This window comes from Coloeus monedula (genome assembly GCF_965178545.1).
Source record: "Coloeus monedula genome assembly, chromosome: 5".
In the NCBI taxonomy this organism is placed as follows: domain Eukaryota; kingdom Metazoa; phylum Chordata; class Aves; order Passeriformes; family Corvidae; genus Coloeus; species Coloeus monedula.
In genome coordinates, this window is record NC_138785.1 from 31,352,945 (window position 1) to 31,373,979 (window position 21,035).

Genomic DNA, 21,035 nt, shown 5'->3' on the forward strand with positions numbered 1-21,035 from the left:
TCACTCCTACAGAACATGAAAACAATAACATAAAATGCAGAAAAAAAAAAAATGGTGGGAGGAGGATTTGTAGACAGAAGAACTTGCTTTCACACCTCTTACCTGTGTTAATAAGGTAATTTGTGATATATGTAGAAAGAAGATATCCCACCTTATGTTGTGGCTTTAAAACAAGACATGCACCTGATATTTCATGTAGTGTTTAATGAACCCAGGCTTCAGGTTGGGATGAGAACTGGTAGCTGGCAGAGGACCTAAAGGGGCATATCCATTAAGAACTCAAGCATCTAGCTGCAGGGAGCGGCACCAGAAGCATTCACAAAGTTCTCAGGCAGCTTCAACCCAAAGAACTATCTGAGTGCTTGGCAGGGAAATCCTGACTTCAGATACTCAAGTGCCTGGATCTGAATAGAACCAAACAGGTATAATACATTCATGCCAGAAAACTATCTGTGAGGAATGCAGCTGGAGGGAGAGAAGTGGAAGTTGTGTGGTGGTTAGGGAGTGCTCAAAACCCAGGATTGCTGTGAACCCTCTACTGTAACTTACAGAAGGAAAGCATCTTTGGACTTACAGGTGAGATGGAAAACAGCTGGTGACAATTGGTGTCCCTCACAGTTCCATCTTGGGACTGGTGCTCTTTACTATCTCTGTCTCTTGGATAGACAGCAAGATTGAGAGCACCCTCAGCAAGTTTGTAGATGACAGGGACTGAGCAGTGCAGCTAACACAACAGGACAGGATGCTGTCCAGGGGCACATGGACAAGCTGTAGAATTGGGCCCACAAGAAACACATGAGGTTCAACAAGTCCAAGTGCAAAATGCTGGACCTGGGTTGGGGCAATCCCAGATATGAGTCAAGACGGGGAGAAGAACCCATCAAGAGCAGCCCTGTGGAGAAGGACTTGGGGATTCTGGTGGATGACAAGCTGGACATGAACTAACAGTGTGTGCTCACAGCCCAGAAAGCCAAAGCCATCTGTGTCCTGGGCTGCATCACAAGAAGTGAAGCCAGCAGAGTGAGGGACCTGGAGTGCTGTGTCCAGCTCTGAGGTCCCCAGCATGAGGATGTGGCTCTGTTGGAGTGAGTCCAGAACAGGCCACCAAGATGATCAGAGGGCTGGAAACGGTCTACTGAGAGGACAGGCTGACAAAATTGGGGCTGTCTTGCCTAGAGAAGAGAAAACTCTGTGGAGACCATATTGTAGCCTTTCAGTACCTGAAGGGGGCTTATAAAAAAGAGGGAGAACAACTTTTTGCACAGGAAGATAGTGCTAGGACAAAGGGCACCAGTTTTAAAGTAAAAGACGAGATTTAGATTAGATGTTAGGAAAAAAGTCTTTACTGTGAGGGCAGTGGAACAGGTTACCCAGAGAAGCTGTGGAAGCTGCTTCTCTTGAAGTGTTCAAGGCCAGGCTGCATGGGGTCCTGAGCACCTGATTTAGTGGGTGGCATTCTTGCCCGTGGCAGGGGGGTTGGAACCAGATGATCTTTAAGGTCCCTTTCAAGCCCAGCCTTTCTATGATTCTATAAATATATATATATGTGTGTGTGTGTGTGTGTGTGTGTGTGTGCAGGTCTGGCTATTTCACAGGTGACAGTAATGGGATTCTTCCTCAGTGGCATGTGGTACAAGTGTAATAAGGTTATGCTAGATGTCTCTAGTCAGGTGGTATTTAGCATGTACAGAAATGCTACAAATCTGACTTAGGGCAGTCAGATTGCTTTGCTGTGGGGATCAGACAGACTCATTTTTGACATTTCCTCAGCCAAGTTGCATAATAGGTTCTGACATGTATCCAAGCCCTGCAATGCAATGATACTTCACGGTGAGCCAAATAGATGATGTACTGTGTGTGAAACAATGAATGTTATTTATCCAGCTGAGGCTCGAAATAAGGTAGATAATTTTATGAGGTAGGAAGCTCAGGCAGGCTGTGACAGACTGAGGTACAAAGAAGACTGACAGATCAGGTGGAATGGTAATGAAGAGTCCAAGTGTTACATGAGATAAAAAAGCTGAGAAAAGAGGAGAGAGCAGAAAAGGCTGATGAAGTATCCTGGAATAGATCCATGCAGAGTTTATAAGAACATGCTCAGCTTTGGAGATAGAAATCCTCCCTTTGATGGCGGTGCTGTGGGTAGGGACCATGGATTTGTCTGTTGAATCTATTGTCACCTAGATAGACATCCAGCGGGTGAGTGCTCAGCCCCCTGGGATGTTTCAGTGCTCTTTGCTGGAGGTGGGGACCATCCTGGCAGGTGGAGGCTGGCAGGATGGGGCACTCACTCACACAGCATTACCTGGAGCCACCACGCTGCTTGTGGCATGCATATTTCACAGGAGGAGGGTTAGGCTCAATGCCTGCCACTCTGCTCTGCTGCCTGCCTGCAGTGCTGGCCTGTTGGCCTGGTGCTCCTCCAGTTGTGAGGGAGAGGTGCCAGTTTGCTGGGGAGGCTCTCCTTTCCCTCTGAGTAGTGAGGGGTTGGCTCTCTTCAGTGCCCTACTCCTTCCTGAGTCAGTTTAACAGGGAGAAATGTGAAGTGGGATAAAATGATGACAGCTGGGTTGTACTTTGTAAGTGGAAAGGAAAGAGTTGGATCCCTTTATGGCTTGGAGTGATGGAGCTTGAAATGCAATCAATAGCAGTTATTTTCCCAGTGTTAGTGTTGAATCAGAAAGGATGGTTTGGTTGGTATAGTTCAGCTGACTTCTGGATATTTTAATCACATGATTTCAGCAAGGCTGACAGTTTTATGCCTGACGATACTGAAGTAATTCTACGACCTTCAACAAAGTTGCTCAGGATTTACTCTGAGAATGTAGTTGGGTGAATTCATTTTTCTGACTTGACAGGTAAAAACCTTCTGAAAGGCTGTGAACTTCATGTCCTTTGAAATATCCAGGAAAATATTCTTCTTCTCATGTACACGTAGAATACTCGTTCCCTTTAACAGTAGCTATGTTTGTGTGTGAAACACTATGTGAGCAATATCCTGGGCATCAGTAAAAGAGGGAACAGGATTCTGAACTCTTGTGTAATTCTTAGGTTGGTGCATGGTTTGATGTAGGAGCTGTTACTTGTAGTGAGGATTAATAGCTTTGGAGTTTCTTATAACCATAGATGGGTAAATCCTTTTATTTTGACTTGATGATGCCACTGTAATTCTTTCCAAAATTAGGACAAACTTGACTTTCTGCATCAGCTGGTGACCAAATGGCAAAGCATGTTTTGTTCCTGGCAGGTGCTTATAATGGTACTCTAGGTCTCACTCACCATATGGGGTGGGTATTTTGGGTTTTTTTCAGTCTGCTGTTTCTGAAAGATAGAATTTGTTTGCTGTAAAGGCATCAATAAATTTAAAGAGTATGGGTGGTTTTGTCCATTTTGTGTGGGGTGAGAGGGGTTTTTTTTGTTGTTTATTTGTGGTGTTGTTTGGTTTTTTTTTGACAGACACTCACGGTAGGTAAGAGAGACAAAACTTTTTGAGTGGCTGACATTTTGTGCTTGAGAAGATAAATTTAGATAAATAATTGACTTTTAGTTTCAATTAGATTTTAGTTTCTTTCCATTCCAAAATTCCCTTCATAAATATGGAAGAGCAGTGGCATTATTTTTTTTTAAACAACTGAATGGAAAAAAAATCTTTCTAAATTTTCTGTTGATAAGAATTAAATGGTTTTGGAAGAATAAAATAATTTCAAATATTTTCAAACTAAATTAAGTTAAAAATGAAAACCAGGTGATCTGGCATTTTACTCTTACTCCCTACTTGTGGGTAAATGTAGTGATCCTGGAAAAACAATGTTTTGGCAAAGTTGGCTACTAGAAACAAGCTTTTGCTTATTGCTCAGTATTATTAGTCTTTATTAACCCAACTCACTCCACTGAGATTTAAACTCCTATTTTTGTTCCTAATACTTCTATTTTTAGTATGAAAATACATTTTAAAACAAAATACTCTTAAAATACTCCGGAATAAATTCAATTCAGCATGGATGTTTCTGATACTCTTGAAGAGACTTTCATTTTTTACCCCAGGCAGGCAGGAAAGTTCAGAGTAGTTGTGTCATGTTGAGTGTTTTGTGCAAGCTGTAAAAATCTGTGGGCTTGATGTAAGCTGACATTATCCATAATATAACTTTATTCACTGCTCCTTCTGCTGTGATGAGTCTCCACCAAATTGTCCAATTAGTGCAAAGTTATAATATTATAGACAGATGGAAAATTAATATTTATAGAAAATTTCCTGAGGTTTTGATAGCTTGAAACTCTTGGAGCTACAGATGATATATTAGCAGTTGAGATGTAGAGAAAGCAGCCTGTTCAGAAAACATGAAAGCTTGTGTACTTTCTGAAGCAGTAGGTCATCGAGAGATGACCATAAATTTCAGCTTTAGTTTTCTGTGAATTGAAACCATCTGTGGTAAACTGTTCAAAATGAATTAGTTTGTATTGGTAAAAAGTAAGTAAATAGATATATATATAGAAACTATTTCCTCAAATGGTCACCAAAATCTAGTAGAAGTTTGCAAGGTCCATCTCTCATCTCACAGTTATTTTGAGTTTTGCAAATGCCACCATCTTGACAGACTTAAACAGTGCACAAATCAAAAAAGTTTTAATGAGAGGGAGAAGAGATACATGTCACTCAGTGTCCCTTAAATACTGTTGGTCTGATGGTCATGGACAGTAGTATGGTTTCATTAATATTGGTCTAAGTCCAGAGTAATAACCTCAGTGGTGTGGTTACTTTGGAAACATAGTAATTACAGTAATTTTTCTGGTGATTCACACATTTGAATCTAATAATCTTAGAATAACATGTTAGAAGGGAGCAGCAACTGATTTCAGAGGAGAGAGCTGAACTGGAGCCCATTCTTTGCTCTCATTGTACACAGCTAAACTATCAACTTAGTGCTCTGTGGAAGTCTGGTTTTCTGGACAGATTTCATTCCTTCCTAAAATTCATAGCTTGAAGTTACCTTCAGGGTTTTATGTTAGTGACTTTAATGTGTTTTGCTGATCTGTAGCTGAAATTTTTAATTTCAAAGTGCTGTTTCTTTCTCAAAAGCAAACCTGGTAGTAGACTTGTCTGTGTGTGTGCACGCCTATAGCACACTTAAAGTTTAATAAAATAAAATATTACTACCCTGTTTAGCAGAATATTATTGCTATATGCACGATGACATGTCATTACCTGGAGAAGAACCTTTTAAGTTTCTCCTGCACATCCATGTTCATGATGAGCCCAAATTACTCTATGGCTGTGTTGTAAGCTTGGGTACAGCCCAGGAAATCTCCACAGAGGGCCTCTGCAGGGCTGTGTGCATGCAGGGGGACTCTAAGAAGTTTCAGTCTTAGTTGTGGGGGGAGAAAATAGAGGTGTATATAGAAACTTATTGTGTCTGTAACATGCAATTTCCTGTGTAAGAAGTTTCCATAGATGCCCCTTGCAGAGGCTGGAGTGTTTCAGGAGGAAGTTGCAAGATTCTCCCATACTTAAGTGATACTTTTGCTATATTTCATGATACCAAAATATTCATGCTATTGATTATGAATATCCCATGCCATTCTTTCCTTGTATGATATTGTTGTCTTAAACTTGTGTTGCATTATGCCACTACAGTAATTATTAGAACAGGAAAGAAGGATTTTAGTCAAATTTTCAATGCTTTGATAGGACTAAGCCTCTCCATGTTAAAGACAAGAGCTGCTTTTCTATTTTCTTTCTTTTCCTTCTTCATGTTTCTTTTCTCCTCCCTTCTCCTCCCTTCTCCTCCCTTCTCCTCCCTTCTCCTCCCTTCTCCTCCCTTCTCCTCCCTTCTCCTCCCTTCTCCTCCCTTCTCCTCCCTTCTCCTCCCTTCTCCTCCCTTCTCCTCCCTTCTCCTCCCTTCTCCTCCCTTCTCCTCCCTTCTCCTCCCTTCTCCTTTCTCTCTTCTTTTTTTTCTCCTCTTCCTTCTTCCTTTCTTTTTAAATAAACAGTATTTTATTCACCTGGAAAACTAATGCTGTTTCATATATATCTTGCAATTGTTTCACTAATGTTGCTTTCCAGCATCTTAGTATTTTAAGCCAGATTGCTGCAAATACATAATGCAAAGCTATTTAAAAGCTGTGGCATGATACTTCAGATGATTTGTAAAGTTTAAAGTAGCAGACTATTTGCACAAAACCACCTGTGCATCTCGTATCCATTACAAACGGTGAGATACAGCCACAGCAGAGGTACTTGTGCTCCTGCACGTGTCGCTGCTTTTGGAAATTCCACCCGTGCGCTCGCCTCTCTTCAGCGGCTTTGAGAGTCCCACCTGTGGTTCTCTTTTCAGAGCAGCCAAGTTTCAGTACTTGTGTCACCCCCACAGCTGCTGCTTCTCCTCCAAACTGTACATGGAGAAGTGCAAGTGTGCTTTCTTGGCATTTTCAGGAACAGTATATCAAGGTCACCAAGAAGAGTGGGGAAGGTGTCTGCAGTCTGACATCTGAGATCTGAAGTTTTTAGAAGAGGATATTGAAGGCAGAAATGAGGGGAGGAAAGGATTTTTTTCCTTTTTTATTTTTTTTTCTGGAGGTGACAGCAGACGCTGGTTGTATTATGTAAATACTTGTGGAGAAGGGACAATGAGAAGTAAAGATTTCTCAGCAAAAAGAATACAGTGACTAAGCCATTGTGTTATATCTAACAAATATAAACTGGAGGCAAAGCACATTACACTGTGTCTGTCAACACATACATTGTTGTTAAGTGTTTGGGGGATGGCAAGCCAGGTGGTGATTTCTTCATCTCTTGCATGTTTTCAGATAGAGGCTGAAAGCAAATTCCAGAGGATTTACTCTTATAAATAAATACTAATCTTCCGGCTTAATACAGGAATAACTGAATAAAACTTCATGTCCCATGATGTAATTGAAGGAATGGTGCAGCAATTCTGAGGAATACAAAGACTTTTTTGAGAGAGGAAAAGGGGAAATTTCTTCTCTGGGGTTCATGGTGGAAAGCACAAGAATTGATGGGCTTCAGTGCAGTGAGTGGGACATAAAGAAAAATGTTCCACTGGTCAGAACAGTGAAATATTGGGGGGAAAAAAAAACTCCTGTGGAAATTGCAATAATAATTTAGATGTGGCTAACATTTCCTTGAAGAAGAGGGATGAACTGGATGACCTTTAAAGATTCTCCCAGCCTTTTTTCAGAGAGCCTGTAGTGGGTACCATAGCTGTAAAATTTATCCCAAACTTCCTAAATCTTATTCAGGTTTTCTTTTGCACCTGCTCAGCCAAAGTCTCTGAACTTCATGTGGTACATCAGTCTAATGCCCTTACATCCAAACAAATGATATTCTACATGTAATTTCAAGGGACAAAGTTACAATCTACCATCTTCATTTTAGGTCCTCCAGGGAAAAGAGGTAAGCGGGGAAGAAGAGGAGAGACTGGTAAGTTTTCAATTTCATAAGATCTTTTGTCATTTGATGTCTGTTTTTGTGAGGATGCATACCCAGCATGCCTTGATTTTTAGTTGTATTGCATGTGTGCTCTGAAAAAGAATTCTGAAACTTCTCTGGTAAAATATTGTGAGCCTTGGCATATATCTGGTGGCCTTCCAGATATTTTTCTAGTCTTGGGCATCCTTAATTTGTGGGCACACTTCATAAAGCTCGACACGGTGTCTTTGGAAACACATCTGTAACTGTCAAACCCTTTAGGGGTCTTCTCACACTTGCACAAGTTAGAATAACTCCATGTAAGTCTGTAGTTGGAATACTGTGTCAGTGTTACGTCAGGCCCCTTTGGCTTGAGGAGAACAATTTTATAAGGAAATAAATAAGGAAATAAAATTCCTTATGTCAAGAATGTTGATAATCAGGGGGATAATGTGATAAGTAGACTACTCTGCATGAGAGAAGTTGTTTTATAGAAATGAGCAGTTAAGTTCTAACAGAAATAAGAAAAACATTTGTTGGTTCATTGCTCTGTACCAGGGAGGTTGCCATTGATAGAAACCTGCTGGTGGTGTGTAGCTTGAAATTTCATTTGAGGCAAAGTTGCGAGATGCTGAGCACCTCTTGCTGTTGACATTCACAACAATTGAATCAATTACCTTGTGGGATTGAGTTTTTCATCAAGGTGACCTTTGTGGAGGCAATGCAGTAGAAAATGAGCATTTCTATTCTCCTTGGCTGTCTTGTCTAATCTGCCAGCTAGGAAAGTCTTCCAGTCACCTTGATCTCTATAAATCTTCCATAGCCTTTCTTATCTATGTAAAGGATAATTTATCTGGCTCTTAAAAACTATTTCCATATCTTTCTGAATCACAAAACTAAAGCCAAGCCCTGACAAAGGTTGATACAAATCACCTTGGTGTTTCCATTCACTGTTGTCTTAGTATTTACTTCAGAGAAAGAGGCTGTGATACAGAGAGAAATTCTGTGGTTGAAGATTAAATTACAAATGATCCTGGAAATTAATTTGTGCGATACACATTGATTCATTGTACATCTCAAATAAACACATGCTAAACTATTAATAAAGGAAATGGATCCCTCATTTAAAAACAGACCTACACCTTAAAATGCTGTTTAAGAATGTTTGCCAGAATAAAGAAATTACCTTAGTTGCTGGACAATAAAAATTGCATTGTTAAAACCAAAAGGCTGTCAATATTAAAAGCAATCTCAAAGTACAGCTGCTGCTGCTTTATACTCCTTTTGCACTTCACTTTATTCAGAAATTAGAGAGAGGCATAAAAGCTTAATGAAATGCCGTTGATTTGGGAGCTGCAGCTGCTCAACCTAATAGGACTGAAATAGTAGATTTGATTTGTGGCCCTTTGATAATGTTTCCAAGAACTCCTACACAAAAGTCTTTGAGGTCTAAATAATTGAAAAAATGTGCAAATATCACTTCACAAAGTGTGACATTTTAATGGGGAGCATTTTATATGTGTGCCTTGAGAGAGGAAGGCGATGAAAAGAAAGTTCAGCACTGTCAGGTGGCCACTGAAACCTCCCCTCACAGGCGAAGTTGGAATTCTGGAAGATGCTGGTACATGTATTCTTGACAAGATGCCCAGGTTAAATGCCAAGGGTACTTTGTGCAATTCCTCAGCCAAGCTCTGATCAAGTGCTTACTGTGTGGTTAGCTGAAACTGGTGATGTGGTTACATATGCTTTATGTGGAGTCTGACAAAATGAATTGTAGTCCATGGCTGGTATTTTTGGAATGGCATGAAATTGCATGGAAATGAATGGAGAAGAAATTTTCATAAGATTGCATGACTGTAATTGAAGATTTGTTAAGGTAAGTGCATGCATTTAGGCAGTAGTCATATTTACAAGCTTCAGAGCACTACCAAAGCTCAAGATTACTTGAGTGGGAAAATGTGTGCCCGGTATTACCAGTGCTGCTCACTGACAATCCCAAGGCCTTGTGCTTGACTGTACATGTATGTCCTTCTTCAGTAACTTTGTAACCTTACATGTTCTTTTTTTCTTTTTTTACCCTTTTTTCCCCTCTCCCCCACCCCACAGGACCTCCTGTAAGTACAGTGATACGTTGTTGGTTCTTCCAGAATCAGGGAGAAATCTGTTAGATCCTGTTAAGCTATCAGCGTGATAAAATGATCATGTATACTCAAGAGGGAATTTTGATATTTACACGTACACAGTATTTTGGAGCTGAATAATTTAATCAGAAAGTTCCTTAAGAAAAAAGTCTCTAAACCAATAAAGCTTTATGTTCAGCGCTCCAGATGGCCATTTGGATTCACAATTCTGCGTAAGTACGTTATGTTCATTTTGCCTGTGACTTCATAACACAGATTTTACTGCAGTATAAAAACACGTGAGTATCCTATCTTAAGCCCAGACTTGGCCACTTTTGCTAGGTAATAACCTCCTCTGCATTTATCACAAAGTCTTGGGGTACAATCTCCCTGTTCTTTGGAGGCATACAGGCTGTCCAGCTCGTTTCACTGTAATTGCTACTGAAGCCAGTAAGTGCTTGCGTAAAATTATTATTAAATAGTACTATTCAATTGCTGATTGAATCTTGTGCTAATTCTTCTTGTGAGAAAACATTTTCTCTCTTCTGAGGTTTTGAGGGTTTTTTTGGTTTTTTGCTTGGGTTTTTTTGTGTGTCTTTTGTTTGCTTATTTGTATGTTCCAACAGTAGGTCAAAAGTCTGACTTGAAGGACAGGAGTAAGCACATATGTCTCAAACATTTGTATCTGTCATGCCATCCATGTGCATCATATGGTGTAGGAGTGTGACTGTTAAAACATTACTTCTTTTACAGTTTGCAGACTTCTGTGTTTTTTTCTTTAATAGATGCAGTATTTCCACAATATTTTCAAGACTCTATCATCTGTCTATTCTATGCTACATGCATGTTTAAGAATATTTAGTTAATATGTTGAATTCCTGCTGTGACCTGAAGATTTTACTGTAAACTGCATATATTGAGTCATGCTATTACTTATCCTTGTGAGATTTTGACTATGTGCTCAGCAATTCATAGTGACAAATTCATTTAACAAGCAATCAATGGAAAGCCAGGCTTAATGCTTAAAGGTGCTGTTTACTTGAAAGAAACACTCTTTCCCCCAATTTCTTTTGCAGCCCTCCAATGAAGCACAAAGAGCGAACATAAATCATGATACAGGCTATTTTCCTGTACCAAGGCAATGTGGCAAGAGTTCACTATATGCCTCATTCAGAATGTCTTTGACTTCAGTTCCCCACTGTTTCAGTATAGGTACATTGAAAAAACCCAAACAATCAAACAAACACCCCCACCCCCCATATAAGCCTTAATCTTGGCAATATTAGCACAGACCTGAAATAGATTCCAAAACTAAATAATTTTAAGAAGCATCCAAATTCGAATTGAAGTTTCATGCTTGAAACCTGCAAGACTTCATCTTGCTGACGGGCAGCAATGCTTTACATTGTTACAAGCCATTAAAAACGTAATTTCTCTTCCTAATTCACTTCTGTATTTATGCAGACACTGGCTAGGGGCAACTGTTGTGATCTTAAGTATTGTTTTCACCTGGGAGACTGTGGTAATAGTTTTCATTTAAAATATCAAATATTTGTATATCCCACATGAAACTGCATGGAATTAGGTGTAGGTTGTAATTTCAAAGGCTTCTGCAGTGCTCTGTTTATTTTTTTTGTACATGACTACTGAGTAGCACATGTAATAGCAGTCAAAGGCTGGGGAGTTTGAAATTTTTTATGATCATTTACAGCCATCTCAGATTTCTTCTTTGGCACCTCTGTTCTAGTGGAATCTAATACTTTACTGCCTAAGCACTAAACCTTTTTAAATTAACTACATATTGCCTGTCAGTTTACATGGCTAATTCTCTCCATAGAAACAGAATTTCACTAGGCCAGTAGCCTTTTAATTAAAGTGCTTATTTAAGTTAAAACACATCCATTGCCAAAGCCTCATTTCTTCACTGTGTAGTACCTATCTCATATTTATTGGTTTGAAATGTCATCACATACAAAACAACTAAGCAATACACGAATTATAATTTCCTAGTGATGTACTCTGCATGTTTGTTATGTCATATGTCATGACTGTGTTGTTAATGTGTCGTACCATTTCATCTCATTCAACCAGGGCCTACCAGGGCGAAATGGCTATCCGGTAATACCATCATATGTTTATGATAGCGATTTACGATTACTCTAAAATCCTGTTGGTGTATTTTGGTTTTTCTTTATTACTGTCAAAATGACCCTTTCTTTTTTTTTTTTTTTTTTTTGGTTTCTCAGATGCCTAGAAAATGTAGGATTTTCCTTAAAAACAAAGCTAAATAAAAAGCCTTTGACAAGTTTCTGAAAAGAACCAGACTATTTACAATGCACTGATTGTTTGATGTTGTACATATTTTGTGTTGAGTTTCTTCATTCTTGCATACAAAATTCATAATTAATTAATTAATTTTAAAACTTACTATGATACTGCATCTCAATTTTCCATGTTAGAAAGCTGTAGTGTTGCCACATGGACCCTCTGAGTCCTTTCTTTTGATTCTGTCCTGTTTCACTTGACCGCATCATTCAATGCATTTTGAGCAAACTAAAGTGTTATGACAGAGGTCCTAGCAATTGGCTGCAATGACTATCACAGAGTAATTTTTGATAATGGATGCAATGCATTTTCCTGTCAGTTTCATTCACATCTTTAGGATTTATTGCCTGGAAAAAAAAATATGAAATAATGCATCTTTCTAAAATCTATTAATAATACATTTCTTTCTAGTAGTCAGGCAAACTGTCTGCAGCGTCCCATTCATGAAAGAAGTATATGCCTGCTGTCACATGGGTATTAGAAAGCAAGTGACTAAACGTGGTAATATATGTGCACAACATAGTGACTGTTGAAGTATAGTAATGATATTACTTATAGCACTTGATAGTGTCATTTAAAGGACCTTCCCATATTGATTTGCCAATCAATAGGCAAAATACAGACAGTGAGTTTTAAAAATATTTCCATTGGTAAAATATAAATTGCATAGCATCTGCAGCTGGAGGACGACTTTGTAGAATCACAGACTTTCAAAATGGTTTGGGTGAGAAAGGAAATTATGGATCATTTAGTTCCAACCCCTCTGCCATGGGCAGGGACACCTTCCACTAGATCAGGTTGCTCAAAGCCCTGTCTAACCTGGCCTTGAAAACTTCCAGGGGTCAAGAACGCTTCTAGGGATGGGTCATCCATAGCTTCTCTGGACAATCTGTTCCAGTATTTCAAAACTCTCATAATTAAAAATTTCTTTCTTATAGCCACTAAAAACTTAATTTCTTTTAGTTTAAAATCATTACCCCTTGTGCTGTCACTACAGGCCTTGGTAAAAAAACCTGTATTTCTCCACACCTTTTTTTGTAGGCCCCCTTTTAGTGTTGAAAAGCTGCAGTAAAATTTCTCTGGAGCCTTTGCTGAACAATGCCAACTCTCTCAGCCTGTCTGCATAGAAGAGCTGCTCCCTCCCTCTGATCATCTCTGTGGTCCTCCTCTGAACTTGCTCCAACAGGTCCACATATTCTCTTACATTGTAGGCCCCAGAGATGGACACAATACTCCAGATGGGGTCTTACAAGAGTGGAGCAGAGAGGGAGAATCACCTCCCTTGATCTGCTGGCAGCACTTAATTTGATGCAGCCTATTTCAATGCTTTTACTTGGGCAGGTTCTGTAATTGCTGAGTGATGTCACCAATGGATCATCATCCAATGTCCACCTTTACAAATACAAGTAGTTGAAAGTTGGCTGGTGAGGAACTGATCATCCGTGTCAAGAAACCTGCTTGGATGTACTGAAAAAACCATTATCAGGTTTCTGAGTGCACATTCCAATTTCTCTTAGAGTGATTTATCTGTGTAGGTGAGTACAAGCTTGTTTCCTTGAAGAGATTGGTTGTGGGATCTGAAAACAATGAAGATACTTCAGAGCCATGGTTCTGTATTGAAATTGCTGAGTCTAATAGTGATGGTGTTGTGGGCAAACTTTAGTCTGAATGCGTTTCTCCTCACGTGTGCATCTGCCTGTGTACAGGCCAGTGTGAGCCTTCAGCAGTGCTTAAGCACTTGACTGAGTACTGCTTCTTCTTCCTGCTTGAAAATGACTGGGAATAAAATTGGGCTTTGCTTATTGAAAGTTGTCATACGGCTGAATGTTTCAGTCTTTTCAGTTACAGTCTTATGCTCCTGCTTTGAATGGGAAATATGTAAGTGCAAGTGCAATGTACTTTAAAAGTACTTGTACAGCCCTGTAGAGCTCTATGAGAAGGCTATTAGAGTTCTAAGTTATTTCTCCAGAGTCTTATTTAACTCCTGTAGAAGCCTTTTTACTTAAATCTCTATTGGATATTCTGTGAGGATAGTGATGTGTATCTGCCACATACAACCTAAACCTAATGCAGCTCTCTCACAAAAGCAAGTGGCTGTTTTCTCCAATACTTAAGTTTTCTTTGCCTGTGTTTATTCTAGTTTTTAAAGATACTTTAAAAAATAAGTAATTACAAGTGAAAGGAATTACGGTAAGAAATCTAAGTTCCCAGGAAGATATATCACCAAAAATCAATAAAATGAGTGGGGCTTACTGCTAATGAGTAACTCAGTTTTTAAGGGATTTATAAAACCATGATTAACTGGTTATTATTTAAGGCACCATGAATACTAAAAAAAATGTACACTGGTGCAACTTCTTTTTCCTCATGACAAGCTTTGTATAACAGACAGACCAAATTCAGAATTGTGACTCTTTCAGCTTGAGTTTAAAATTGAAATAGACTATCACATCTACTCAAAGAAAAAAGAGCGCACAAACATTGGAGGATGACAGGCATTTGTTGCAGGGATTTTGTATGACAGTGTCACTTTGGAAATGGTGCTAGAACTTGGAAAAAATACATGCATACATACACACCCTTAAAGAAAACCCATACCAAATCCTCCCTGCAAAATTACCCAACCACTAAAAAAAGTAGTATGTTGTGAATGCAGTGAGGAAGCAAAATACACAAACCTTGGGGTTTTGTAAACCTCTGTAGGTTATATAGGTAGCAGTTATTTACCATTTCCCCTTGAAAAATTGAAGCAAACAGAATTTTTCTCCTTGCCGCATTTCCCAAGCAGGGGAATACATCAAACTCAACATCCAAGTAAATCATCCTGGAAGTTGCCACATGTGTGGTGGAAAAGCTGCACGTCTTCAGAATTAAGTGTCAGAATATGGAAATACCCATAGAGCATGTCTTCATAAACAGAGAAGTGGGGAAATTTCTCCTATGTCTCTCCATGACAGTCAGTCTGTAGAGCACTTTGTGCATTTACAAGACTTTCAGGAGCTGTGGAGAGAGCGGCTGCTCCAGGTGACCATGTGCCTTGTATTAAATCCCATTTCTTCTCACATCCTTGTTTCATCTTCAAGAAATGTAGATAGATACCTCTCTTGAACAAAAGAAAAAGTGTCTAAATTGGAGATTGTTCTTCTGTAAGTGTCAAATATCATCACTTGATAAAATCTGAAACGTAGATCTTTGAAATCTCACCTGTTAATTAATTTAAAATTTTCCTAGCTCTCAAAAGAATTACCTCAACATAACAAAGGGGCAAACCTTAGGAGTGCAGGTAGAGGCTTTCAATTATTCTTTAGCCTGATCTAATTCCTTCTTGATTACAATACGTCTTTGTCATCATGCTTCTGATTCTTGCACCCATAAAAACTTGTCCCAACCTACCTTGAGAAAAGCTGTTATCCTGATCTGTAAGGAATTTCAGGTTGCTGTTGTAAGTCTCTGGTTTCTTCTCACCTCATTTTCTGTTCGTATATTGCAAAAGGCAAAGAGAATTCCAGGCAGAACAGTGGAGGGCTGTGAGGCATTTGAGTTGGAAGAAATAGGCTTGGTGGGGAAGAACACGAAAACCATCCTTGTGAGAAATTGGTAAAAGGCCTTTTTTTATCCTGCTGTGTTCCTTTGTCTTTGATGGTGCTTCATATTTTGTGTTCTTCTGTGTCTCCAGTTAGAGATTGGGGCTGCCTAGGCCAAAGTGTAATAAGTAGCAGTGTCTCTGGATATACATAAAATTAATCCCATCCAAGTGCAAGTTTTTCAACCTCAGATACAATGTTAACTCAGCTGCTGTAAAACAAATAAAATTGGAATAATCAAAAGAGAAGAAATGAGCAAAGATCATGAGTTTTTTGTCTGTAATTAAACATAGCCTATGGCAATATTAAGCATTTTTGCAACAGCTGTTGTATTTCTAGTAGCTGGTCAGATCTCCTACTTTTCAGAATCATACAAAAATATAAATGTCTAACCTCAAGGAGCAGCTATCTCAATTCCTGACCTTACCCTGAGGATTTGGCTTGCTGATCCTATAAAATTTCCCAGTTTACAGCATTTTTTTTCCTCAACAGGTGTCTTCACAGACCACCTTTTATTTTTGGCATTTGCCCAACATAATTCTTAGGCATATGGCGGCAAAACTTTTGCAATAAATTTCAGGTTTGGTAGTGAAACATTGCGAACTATTTCAGGTTTTGATTTTTTTTTTCCTTTTAAATGAACAGAAAATTAAAAACATATTGAATCTCAGCAGCTTCTTTGTACTGTGAATTTAGTACGTGTTTTCTCAGTTTGTATGCTTTATCCTTGTATTCAGTCATGATAGAAGGGATTGGCTGAAGAGACACGAGGTTTTCAGTTGATCCATTTGCCTCTAACTCCTTGCTTCTTCTCAGGGAGTGGAAGGAGATACAATTGGTCAGATGTCCATCTTAAAAAATTCCTGGGTTTACTGATGTCTTTGTTTGGAACCATATTCAATAAAAGTATCCTCAGCAAACCTCAACACTGTTCCCAAATAGATGGTTCAGGTTAAACAAGTGCAATGTTAAACTTGCTGCCATGCAGGTTAACTTTGTAATATTTCTGTGCCGTGAGAACTAGAGGAAGGTTGTAAAAATGTGGTAATTTTTGTAAACATACTGTAGCTGAGGACATACTGATAATATTCAGCAAATAAACTTCCAGTTTTTCCTACAAATTGTGGGATGTCTAAATTTTCATGGCTAAGTACTGTCTGTGGCCTTTGTAATCATGTCCGTCACATTCATACAATTACAGGGTTTTACAACCTTTGGTTCTGGAAATAACATGTAATACAATTCATGAGTTTAATTTTTAATTTAATTTTTAATTTTTTTGTATGCCAGTGTTTTCACAGTGATTGAAGATAACTATATATAAACATGATTTTAACAGAAAATTTTGAGACCTCTTAAAATTACTATTATTAAAGTTGCTATTAATTCTGTGTCACAGAAACGAAGCTGCCCATCAACACATTTATTAGCCTCTTACAAGGCAGTTGCCATTTTGAATGAACTATGGTCAGAATCCTCTCATTTGTCACATTTGTGTAATGCTGACTGCATAAATAAGAGAAGGCAGTGTTTATTTCTGCAGCTCCCTGGAGGAAACTCAGAGAGCCCCAAGCTATTCCTTTTCTGTGACTATGACAGTACAGGAGAAACTGCTTCATCTGCAAAAGCCAGCAATATAAAAAGATATCTCCACCCTTTTCTTCACTGAAAATTATAGAAATAAATTGCCATAGATAACCTAGAGGAGAAAGTCCACATAGTGATTTAAGAAGATTACTTGTGCTGCAGTAAAAGCCTGCCTATATAGTATGTCCTGGTTTAAACTCATTAAACTTTCTAAATTATTTGTGTCCATTTTATATGTAGCATTACAAATAAGGATGTAGAAAACCAATAGGAAAATAAAACAACATTCTAATGAATAACCTCAGTGTATGGATTAATAATACAGACAATTGTTACCATATGTTGGATCCACCAAGACCCTCTTTGAACTAGCATTTTCCATCTCGGATGCATGGACTCTGATATTGTAAAATCCACATCTCTGCATGGGACTTTCTAGATGTCAGTGTGTGATGAAAAACTGAGCACGAAATGCTAGGATACTGAAGGCTATGAATGAGTCAGTACAGTTTTGATTCCCAGCTGACGTCAATTCAAAATGACACAAACCCATATATCTATCAGATAAATAAAGATTTGTAGCTGATGGTAGATAGATAGGGGGTAGGTGTAATTTAAGAATTAAATGTATTTTTTCAGTACTTTCCTCTGCAGACTTAGAAATTGCCCTCTTCTCTTTCATAATAAAGCATGTGTAGGTAGAGAAAGGAATTAAGCTGGTTTGTCATTTTTTTGACAGCATACATACATTTCTGGTCTCTCTGGGCTACTCTACTGAGTTCAGCTTGGCAGCTTAGCAGGTGCCATGCAGAAGGCTGTGGTTAACATCTTCACATTTATGCTCTGACAGGCTTAATTAATGCTTGAACTGTACCTAAGATCATTCATACTTGCTTTTCGTCAAGCCTGCCACTTGAAATTTTCCAGTCATTTCCTCCCAATGCACGATGTAGCTCTCTGGTGAAACAGAACAAGCTTTATTTATGAAATAAACTACCTTGCAGCAAAATTTTCTGTTCCAAAAGATTTTTGATTCTAGGTCTAATTTTTCAATTTGTGTTTGACAGTTGTGGGTGGATGTAGAGTGATTAACCAGTGTGGTTAAAAATGCCTCTTGGGATTTGCCTGAACCTTCACTGTCTCACAAGAAGCTTTGAAATTCAAAGACAAGGTTAAATCAATTACAATAGAAATCCTTTGTAATTACTTAATGGTTGGATTTGATGATCTTAAAGGTCTTTTCCAACCTAAGTGATGCTATGATTCAGTTTATATCTGTCACAAATGTGAAGGCAAATCCTAAGATACCCTATAAGAATTCTTAAGTCATCAGTTCCTTCCCCTGGAAGGGGGGCTACAAACATGATTCTGAGGTTTTCTTTCATGCTGGATTTTTAATTTTGATTTCTGATACTCTGAATGATCTGTAAAACTGTATTACCCATACTGCTCCCAGATGAGTAATCCCACGTGGGAGTTTAAATGCATTGTTAATCCTAGTTGAGGTCAAGGGGTGTAAAATTTTGTTGAAGAAACTTGTTCCTAAATTGCTAGACTAGGTGGTTGGATTCTGTGATTTCCAGAAAGTGCAGGGTGATAGTGTTTCCTAGAAGCACTTCTGCTTCCCTCTGCAGTCAGTGTTCAGATTCCATTTAGGAGAGAGGCGATATGAGGAGAGGAACATCTGGAGCAGGCAGTCGCCTGAACTGGCTCTTCTTTACAGGGCTGAATGAGCAACTATATAGATCATAAATCATCCTCAGAAAATGGTTTTGAAATTTTTTTTTGTTGGGATGTTTTTTTGTGTTTGGTTTTGGTTTTTTTTGGGGGGGGGGAGGGGTGGTTGGTTTTTTTTGGTTTTGTTTTGGGGTTTGTTTGTTTGTTTGTTTGTTTTGGGGGGGGTTTGTTGTTGCTGGTTCCCTCTCCCTGCCTGCCCAGTTTAAGCTAAAGCACTTAACATTTATTGGTTTTGCTAGTATCGAGATCTAAAAAGTACTGATAATCTAACAGAGAACCATTAAGTTAAAAACTATTTTTGGATTATTTTGTACATGTTCATGGTAGCTATTCCTGGTGTAAATAAGAGAAATTTTATTCTTTGCTGCTTTGACTCATGAAAAGCCATCCATGTGCATGAGTACTTATGAGTTGTTTGATGTAGAAATTTTTCTTTTTGTAGAAAAAAGTTTTCTTTTGTGATGTAGAAATTTTTGTTTTTTGATGTAGAAATCAGTTTCTTTCCATGATACTCTAATGGAAATAAACTGCTCTTGGAAGGCTGACATTCTAGCAAGTGAATAAACCTAGAAAAAATTTGGAAGTTTTCAAAAGTTATACTATTTTTTCTGTAACAGTTCTTCATTTTACACATCAAGTGCAACTAAGATAAGCCAAGTTTTAAGGGTAGATTTTTCTACTCCTCGGTGCGCAGATTTTTGTGAAACAGGAGTTGTGTCACTATACTGGACTTAAGCTTACATTCAATTTCATATTTTAGTTCAGTCATATTAGATATATACACTGAGGTTGTGGATTCCAGCAATCGGAATGATCTCAGCTTGCCATTTGCAGTTAGTTTCAGAGGGTGATATTAATAATGGTAGAGTTTTCCATGGGTGAGAGTGAACATTGAAAGAAAGTGCTCCAAAAGAATCAAGAGCAGCATACAGCAGTTCAGTAACTTTTGTTATGCATAATGTAGTATTTTCATTCCTAGTGATTGAGAAAGTGCAATTGTAGCTTCCTTTTTTTAACAGGAAAAAGACGCGAGTCAGGCCTGTGGTTTTCATTCAGGTACTCTGACTGACTAGCCATTCTCCAAAGAGAAAATGACCTCAACATTTCCACTTCCAGCTGTGTGGATCAATTATCCTGATTTTTTCTAATCCACTCTGAATACGATAGGAGATCTCTCATTTTAGGTCTCTGCCCTTAGGGTATGTTAAGTGTAATCTGGTATTACCATCACATCCAAATATTTTCTCCCTAGATGGGAAGGCAAAGAACCACTTATTTTTCTTCTTCATGCTGTCACCAGCTTCTGCAAAAATCGTTTTATAATCTTGAAAACCAGTTATGTCAGAAGAAAGTAATGAAAATATTTTATTTTGAGGTATTCATGTGTGGGTCCAAAAAATTTAAAAGAACAGTCTAGAGAGTTTGAGATTAAATGAACTAATGAGTTTGGTAAATGTTTGGAGATTTTAAGCTGTTGCACTGAACTGTGTTCTGCCTTTGAATTCATGTGTTCAGCTCTGGTGGACTTCAATTTAACTTGTATAATTTGACTGAAATTAGGAAGTAGCCAAGAGGAATGCATGATTTGCTGGAGTATGGCTCTAAAAGACACAGGTATAACATATTTGGATTTTCAAGTTTTCTTGGCTGGAGGGGTGGCCCATGTTCTGTTGTAGGTCAGATTTCAGTAACTTTTGCATCCTTGATTAGTTTTGTTGGTCAAATTTACTTGTTTTTGTGCAGCAGTTGTCAGGGAAGAAAGAAGGATTTCTCTTCATGCAAGGAGGCACTGTACTTGGAATTTAAAGGGAATTCAGAATCAAAGTAGTCCGGTGTTTGTGTGACAGACCATTAGGACAGAGGTCTTAAATTGATAGGACAGGGTATTAAGATGGTAAGTGAAGTACTATGCAGCTCCCCAGTTAATGTATCTAGTAAAAGCACAGACTTGGAAATAAAGATGCTGTATGCCTGGCTGAGCACTTCACAAGCTCTTAATGATTTTGTTTTCGAAATCACAGTAATAGAAGTTCCTTATGGAAACTGATGGTGATTTGCCTGAATTTTTTTTTCAAGAACCGGCCATAATCTTTTCTTGAAATACAAATTCTTTTCGTTGCTACATCCCTCTTTCCTTGTTAAATTGGGGAAATAGAACAAGTGGTGCATCATTAAAAAATATATACGGAAGTGTTTCAGGAAGAAAGAGTGAAAAAAGTTGTATTGCATCCCTGAATTCTGCTTTATTTCTGTGAT

At 38.4% G+C, this 21,035-nt stretch overlaps 1 protein-coding gene across 1 annotated transcript in view; it reads left to right on the forward strand.

The window, feature by feature from the left end:
- The window catches only part of COL25A1 (collagen type XXV alpha 1 chain), a gene marked incomplete at both ends in the record, with an annotated part of 297,729 nt that overhangs the window by 147,047 nt on the left and 129,647 nt on the right, over positions 1 to 21,035 (forward strand). Inside the window, 3 exons of the mRNA XM_082281981.1 lie at positions 7,394 to 7,438; positions 9,533 to 9,540; positions 11,638 to 11,664. Coding sequence (XP_082138107.1) covers positions 7,394 to 7,438; positions 9,533 to 9,540; positions 11,638 to 11,664 — 80 coding nt within the window. The remainder of the gene's footprint in view (positions 1 to 7,393; positions 7,439 to 9,532; positions 9,541 to 11,637; positions 11,665 to 21,035) is intronic.